The sequence below is a fragment of the Mandrillus leucophaeus genome, unplaced genomic scaffold (genome assembly GCF_000951045.1).
Source record: "Mandrillus leucophaeus isolate KB7577 unplaced genomic scaffold, Mleu.le_1.0 Scaffold551, whole genome shotgun sequence".
NCBI classification, from domain to species: Eukaryota; Metazoa; Chordata; class Mammalia; order Primates; family Cercopithecidae; genus Mandrillus; species Mandrillus leucophaeus.
The window spans coordinates 1,059,253-1,067,312 of NW_012105931.1; the positions used below are offsets into that span (position 1 = coordinate 1,059,253).

The 8,060-nt window shown below is 46.3% G+C and overlaps 1 protein-coding gene across 1 annotated transcript in view; it reads left to right on the forward strand.

The window, feature by feature from the left end:
- LOC105552371 (cadherin-1) overlaps positions 1-8,060 on the forward strand; it is a gene marked incomplete at its 3' end in the record, with an annotated part of 106,089 nt that overhangs the window by 83,756 nt on the left and 14,273 nt on the right. The window contains exons 4-9 of the mRNA XM_011998008.1: positions 1,542-1,685; positions 1,811-1,966; positions 3,305-3,449; positions 4,794-4,969; positions 5,245-5,373; positions 6,447-6,629. Coding sequence (XP_011853398.1) covers positions 1,542-1,685; positions 1,811-1,966; positions 3,305-3,449; positions 4,794-4,969; positions 5,245-5,373; positions 6,447-6,629 — 933 coding nt within the window. The remainder of the gene's footprint in view (positions 1-1,541; positions 1,686-1,810; positions 1,967-3,304; positions 3,450-4,793; positions 4,970-5,244; positions 5,374-6,446; positions 6,630-8,060) is intronic.

Genomic DNA, 8,060 nt, shown 5'->3' on the forward strand with positions numbered 1-8,060 from the left:
GTTAGCCAGGATGGTCTCGATCTCCTGACCTCGTGATCCACCCGCCTCGGCCTCCCAAAGTGCTGGGATTACAGGCGTGAGCCACTGCGCCTGGCACATCTTCAATATTAAAGCCAGAAAATAGAGCTGAACTCAAACTTGGCAAGCAGTGATCAGTGACTGTGAGTTTTTATGTGGACGGTGAGAGATGGAATTTTCCCCTGGAAACTTTACTACAGTAATCACTTTAAAACACTTAAACAATTTGGCAAATATTTTCCTTCCATTTTCAACTCTCTTATTTCCCTGCATGTGCATAAAGTTATCTTTATTGCATATGAAAACTGTTCAATACAAGTCTCAAAGGGTATTTTTGGCTCCCATCCCAACAGCTTCTGTTAGAACAAATGGAAACCATATAGATATAATGATACAGTGAAATGAAGAGATTTGTATTGATCACAAAGTAGTTCTTAGTACCCGTCCTCAAAATCTACTTGTTTTGGCTGATAACTCCACTTTGGAGACCTATGTCCCCAAGAAAAACATGAAAGAGGCTGGGTGCGGTGACTCACACCTGTAATCCCTGCAAATTGGGAAGCCAAAGCAGGAGAATCACTTGAGCCCAGGAGTTCGAGACCAGCCTAGGCAAGATGGCAAGACCCTGCCTCTACAAAAATTAAACGAAACTTAAAAATTAGATGCATGTGGTGGTACATGCCTGTAGTTCCAGCTACTTGATAGGCTGAGGTCAGAGGCTCACCTGAGCTCAGGAGCTTTGATCACTTCACTGCACTCCAGCCTGGGTGACAGAGCAAGACCCTGTCTCTATTTTAAAAAAGAAAATAAAAGAAATCGAAAACCCAAATATTCAGTTGTTGAGTAAGCTCTGATATTAAATCATCAGAGTATAATGTTGCTATTAAAAATCACATTATGGGCTGGGTGTGGTGGCTTATGCCTATAATCCCAGCATTTTGGGAGGCCAAGTTGCTTAAACTCACAAGTTCGAGACCAGCCTGGGTAACATGGCAAAACCCTATGTCTACTAAAAATACAAAAATTAGTCAGGCACAGTGGTGTGCAGCTGTAGTCCCAGCTAGTCAGGAAGCTGAGATGGGGCGGATGACTTGAGCCTGGGAGGCAGAGGTTGCAGTGAGACAGTCTTGCTGCTGTACCCCAGCCTCAGTGATAGAGCCAGATCTTGTCTCAAAAAAATAAAAATGAGATTATGTAGGCTTGAAACAGCTTGTAAATTATAACATCAAACCCTGAAACCAATACTTGTGTATGCATGATGATTATTGGAACTCTGGACACTAAGAAGAATAAAAAGAGAATGCGGTCTTTATGATACAGCAAAGGGGCTCATTGGTTTTTGTTTTGGTTGGTCATTTTGGTGCATATATATAATTTGCCATTGATAAGAGAATGTATCATTAAATTCAAACTGTACACTGCCCACAGAAGGCTGGGGATGCTGTCTGGCTAGGCTGGACTATTAGACCTGTAGTATCCGTCCTGAATTGTCTCATCTTGTTCCTCATCTTCTTTCCTTTTAGGCCTCTGTTTCTGGAGTCCAAGCAGAATTGCTCACATTTCCCAACTCCTCTCCTGGCCTCAGAAGACGGAAGAGAGACTGGGTTATTCCTCCTATCAGCTGCCCAGAAAATGAAAAAGGCCCATTTCCTAAAAACCTGGTTCAGGTAGAGAAAGAAGTTCTCTATTTCTCTGGGAGGGATTTGGCAGAGAAGTACCAAGGAGAGAAACGGAAAAGACCGAATGTTGGGATCCTTCTTTACTAATACTTTTTATTTCATTTTGTTTTCAGATCAAATCCAACAAAGACAAAGAAGGCAAGGTTTTCTACAGCATCACTGGCCAAGGAGCTGACACACCGCCTGTTGGTGTCTTTATTATTGAAAGAGAAACAGGATGGCTGAAAGTGACAGAGCCTCTGGATAGAGAAAACATTGCCACATACACTGTAAGTATCTCTTAGAAGCTTGTTGACACTGGGGTAACATCCATCCAGAATTTTTTGGTCAACCCACATGAGGAGCTTGACACCTCTTGACCTGTTGCTAAGGAGAAATGATGGGAGAATGTGGGACAGTTTGGGGTTGTTAATTTTTCTCCTTGTCAGGAAGAAAGGAAGGAGAATCCCCATGCATCCTCATACAACCAGGGCAAATTTAGACCCAAGATGTCAACCTGTTCTTGGGGCTGGAAGTCCCTGACCTAAAGGAACAGGACAGTGATGATAAAAGGGAACAAAACCCATTTCCTGGGCTTGGCAGCAGCAAGAGCTTGAGGAAACCAAGAAGTTTTTTTTTTTTTTTTTTTTTTTTTGAGATAGAGTTTTGCTCTGTCACCCAGGCTGGAATGCAATAACGTGATCTCAGCTTACCACAACTTCCACTTCCTGGGTTCAAGTGATTCTCCTGCTTCAGCCTCCTGAGTAACTGGATTATAGGCAACTGCCATCACGCCAAGCTGATTTTTTGTGTTTTTAGTAAGATGGGGTTTTACCATGTTGGCCAGAGTGGTCTCAAACTCCTGAACTCAGGTGATTCACCCTACTTGGCCTCCCAAAGTGCTGGAATTACAGGAGTGAGCCACCGTGCCCGGCCTCCAAGAGGTCATTTTTTTTGTTTTGGTTTTGGTTTTGGATTTTTTTTTTTTTTTGAGACAGAGTCTACCTATGTCACTCAGGCTGGTGTGCAGTAGTACAATCATAGCTCACTGCATCCTGGACCTTCTGGGCCCAAGCGACACTCCCACCTCATCTTCCTGAGTAGCTGAGACTAAAGGCGCAGGCCACCACACCCAGCTAATTTTTGTATTTTTTGTGGAAACAAGATCTTGCTATGTTGCCCAGGCTTGAGCTCAAGCAATCTGCCCACCTTGGCCTCCCAAAGTGCTGAGATTACATGAGCCACCATGCCTGGCCAGGAAGTCATATATTGATGCCAAATTCAGAAATATCTGGGGGAAATGCTAGACCAGAACGACCAGAGCAAGTTTCACCCTGCATGGAATAAGAGTTCTTCAGGACCCCACCTTTATCTCTAGGCCTGAAGCCCTGGTCCTCATGTGGGAAATGGGAGGTCTGAGCCAGTGGGGGTGTTCCACTCCATGGGTCTTACCTTGTTATGATCTCATTGAAGCAGCAGCAGCACATGTGTGAGAAAAGTCACCCACTGGGGTCTCAGAGAGTGGGAAGGTGTGGCAGCCCAGGGAGTACACTCTGCTCTGGCCGGGCTCCTTCTGCCACATTTTCTTCCTCATCAGAGCTCAATTCACCCTCACTTGGTTCTTTCAGCTCTTCTCTCATGCTGTGTCATCCAACGGGAATGCAGTTGAGGACCCAATGGAGATTTTGATCACGGTGACCGATCAGAATGACAACAAGCCCGTGTTCACCCAGGAGGTCTTTAAGGGGTCTGTCATGGAAGGTGCTCTTCCAGGTATATCCACTAATGAGAATCTGAATATCCAGAAAGACTCTTAGGTTCTTTGGACCCCAAAGTGTTGTCCAGCCCCGAAGGTTGTGTAACTAAAGCTGACCCTTCCTATGGACAGAACTTCTTGGGAAGCCATTGTTGTGTTATATGCATGTGTATAACAGTCTACCTATGGAAACATATAAAACAGGGAGAGTTTAAGAACAATCTTCCCTTTCTTCTTGTTAAATTTTTTTTTTTAGGCTGGGCATGGTGGCTCACGCCTATAATCCCAGCACTTTGGGAGGCCAAGGCGGGTGGATCACCTCTAGTCAGGAGTTCAAGATCAGCCTGACCAACATGGTGAAACCTCATGTGTACTAAAAATACGAAAAAATTAGCCAGGCGTGGTGGCGTGTGCCTGTAATCCCAGCTACTTGGGAGGCTGAGGCAGGAGAATTGCTTGAACCTGGTAGGTGGAGGTTGCAGTGAGCTAAGATTGCGCCACTGCACTCCAGCTGGGGTGACAGATCCAGACTCTGTCTCAAAAAAAAAAAAATTTATAGAGATAGGGTCTCACTTTGTTGTCCAGGCTACTTTCAAACTCCTGGCCTCAAGCAATCCTCCAACCTCAGCCCCACAAGCTGCTAAGATTATAGGCATGAGTTACTATACCTGGCTAAGAACAACCTTCCTAATTAAGGAACAGATCTTTGCCAGTACCTTAAAGTCCTAAACAATCTCCCTTGATCACATTCTTTTCTCTCTTCCATAAAGATAACCACACCCTAGGCTGGGCACGGTGGTTCATGCCTGGAATCCCAGCACGTTAGGAGGCCGAGGAGGCAGGCAGATCACCTGAGGTCTGAAGTTCAAGACCAGCCTGACCAACATGGAGAAACCCTGTCTCTACTAAAAATACAAAGTTAGCTGGGCGTGGTGGCACATGCCTATAATCCCAGATACTTGGGAGGCCGAGGCAGGAGAATCGCTTGAACCTGGGAGGCAGAGGTTGTAGTGAGCCGAGTTTGTGCCGTTGCGTTCCAGCCTGGGCAACGGGAGCAAAACTCTGTCTCAAAAAAAAAAAAAAAAAGATAACCGCACCCTGACTTTTGTGGTAATCATTCCCTTTCTTTTCTTTATTACCATTTGTGTATTTATACCTGAATAATAAATTGATAGTTAGAGCTTTCTTCCTCCCCTAGCACTTTGGTAAGAATTCTAGGAATTAGAAAATGGGGGAACTCTGACATGGTACCACCCCCATGTCCCCTCCTTTATCCCTCAGGGCAGAATTGGATTAAGCAACACTGACCCTGTCCCAAAGGGTCAGTTTGTCTAAACCTTCATCTCCTTGAACTCTTCCAGGGACCTCTGTAATGGAGGTCACAGCCACAGACGCGGACGATGATGTGAACACCTACAATGCCGCCATCGCTTACAGCATCCTCAGCCAAGATCCTGAGCTGCCTGACAAAAATATGTTCACCATTAACAAGAACACAGGAGTCATCAGTGTGGTCACCACTGGGCTGGACCGAGAGGTCAGGTGTCAGGAGGATCCAGAGGGTGTGGAGGACAAATGTATATTAGCTCAATCCCGTGGACAAAGCAAAATCCTGCTAGGCCACCTGTCAGTTAATACAGTGTTGGTCTGAGCTTTGCATCTAAGCTTCTGCCCAGAGGTTCCGTGCCTAGAAGACAGGCTGACTGGCGTGAAGCAGATGGTTAAATATTCTGGTTCCATGTGTTGGGCTGGGCTAGGCCAGAGGTGGCTGGTAGTCCTGGTCCTAACTTGGTTGCATTGATCTCTCTGCAGAGTTTCCCTATGTATACCCTGGTGGTTCAAGCTGCTGACCTTCAAGGTGAAGGGTTAAGCACAACAGCAACAGCTGTCATCACAGTCACTGACACCAATGATAACCCTCCAGTCTTCAATCCCACCACGGTAATTCTACAACTCCTCAAAGGGTTTCCAAAGAAAGGTCTTTTGTTGTTCGTGAACTAAGTTTCACCACTGCTCAAGGGCAAAGTCTTTGAAAACTCTCTCCAGACTAGCGAATGTTAACTTTAAACTTAAAAGCAAGCATCTTGAGATGGCAGTTGTCTTTTAGCATCTTTTTTCCACCCTTGGCCTGGGGCCAATTGGCTCAAGATTGTGAAGTTGCAAAAAGCACCTACTGATTTCATATCTGCATATGGTACATTTTTATAGCAAATATTACCGGGTTTCATTTCTTCATTGAACATGTATTTTCTAAGTTTATATTAGGCACTGTGTTAGACAGTGGAGATACCATCACACACAAAGCAGACAAAGATTCTATTCTCATGGTGTTTCTACTATAGCTAGGAAGACATCTTATGAGAGTTATTGAACACCAAGGATATTACATGCATTCAAGGAGAAGGTGTTGAGAACCAAATAGGGGAAGTTTAAATCATCCTGTATAATAGCCAGGCGTGGTGGTTCACACCTGTAATCCCAACAAGTTTGGAGGCCAAGGCTATTTGGAGTTTGAGACCAGCCCGGCCTTAAGGACGGAGTTTGAGACCAGCCCGGCCAACGTGGCGAAACCCCGTCTCAACTAAAAATACAAAAATTAGCCAGGCATGTTGGTGCATGCTTGTAATCCCAGCTATTTGGGAGGCTAAGGCACGAGAGTTGCTCGAACCCAGGAGGTGGAGGCTGCAGTGAGCTGAGATTGCACCATTGCAACCCAATGTGCCCATTGCCTGGTCTCTCCTCATCACATCTGCTCCTCGAAGCTTGCTTTCAGTTAGCCAAGTGTGGTGGCGCATGTGTGTGGTCCCAGCTACTCTGGAGACTGAGGTGGGAGGATTGCTTGAGCTCAGGAGGTTGAGGCTACAGTGAGCCATGATCGCTCCAATACACTCCAGCCTGATGACAGTGAGATCCTGTCTCAAACAACTAAAAAAGAGGATTCCTTTAGCCCCCTGAGACTCAGCTCTGCTAGCAGTCTTGGTACTTTGTAAATGACCCATCTCTTTCCTCTGCAGTACAAGGGTCAAGTGCCTGAGAATGAGGCTAACTTCGTAATCACCACACTGAAAGTGACTGATGCTGACGTCCCCAATACCCCAGCGTGGGAGGCTGTATACACTATATTGAATGATAATGACGGACAATTTGTTGTCACCACAAATCCAGTGACCAACGATGGCATTTTGAAAACAGCAAAGGTTTGTATGGTACCTGGCAAGATGCAGAAACTGGCATCCTCGAAGCTGTTCATGCCCTTGTCCCCTGGTATCTTCTTAGAAGTAGATTCGCTTTGGCAGGGGGACAGGGTGACTTTCCCAGATTCTAGTGGACCATTTGGGGTTTGCAGTGGCTCTTCCTGCCCATGTAAGAAATCAAGAAACTGGGCTGGGTGTGGTGGATCACGCCTGTAATCCCAGCACTGTGGGACGCTGACGCAGGTGGATCACGAGGTCAGGAGTTCGAGTCTCTGCTAAAAATACAAAAATTAGCTGGGCATGGTGGCACATGTCTGTAATCTCAGCTACCCGGGAGGCTAAGGCAGAAGAATTGCTTGAACCTGGGAGGTGGAGGTTGCAGTGAGCCGAGATCGCACCATTGCATTCCAGCTCTGGGCAGCAGAGCAAGACTCCATCTCGGGGGGGGGGAAAAAGAGGCCGGGCATGGGGGCTCATGCCTGTAATCCTAGCACTTTGGGAGGCCAACGCGGGCAGATCACAAGGTCAAGAGATCGAGATCATCCTGACCAACATAGTGAAACCTCATCTCTACTAAAAATACAAAAATTAGCTGGGCGTGGTGGCGTGCTCCCACTACTAGCGTGGTCCCAGCTACTAGGGAGGCTGAGGCAGGACAATCACTTGAACCTGGGAGACAGAGGTTGCAGTGAGCCATGATCGTGCCATGCACTCTAGCCTGGCAACAGAGTGAGACTTCGTCTCAAAAAAAAGAAATCAAGAAGCTAAGGCTTCTTGATGGCTCATGGTGGCTCATGCCTGTAATCCCAGCACTTGGGGAGGCCAAGGGGGACAGATCACCTGAGGTCAAGAGTTTGGGACCAGCCTGGACAACATGGTGAAACCCTGTCTCTACCAAAAATACAAAAATTAACCGGATGTGGTGGTGCACACTTGTAATCCCGGCTGCTTGGGAGGCTGAAGCAGGAGAATTGCTTGAGCCTAGAAGACAGAGGTTGCAGTGAGCCAAGATCACGCCACTGCACTCTGGCCTGGGCAACAGAGTGAGACTCTGTCTGGAAAAAAAGAAAGAAGAAATCAAGAAGCTCTTACACAGGATCCTGAAATTGAAAAAGGCTCTTTCCCAAAACATTCTCCTTCCCTTAGCTCTTTCCATTTTGCAATGAGAGGGAAAATGATTTACTGGTCTCTGCTCTTGTGCTGGTTTATTTTAGAAGTGGGGCAGATATGGTTGTTTTTGAAAAATGTCCTAGAAACTTGAAAACTAGCCAAGCACAGTAGTGCATGGCGGTGGGTCCAACTACTTGGGAGGCTGAGGTGGGAGGATCACTTGAGCCCAGGGGGTTGACACTGCACTGAGCTATGATCATGCCACTGTACTCCAACCTGGGCAATATAACGAGACTCCGTCTCTTTAAAAAAAAAAAAAAAAAA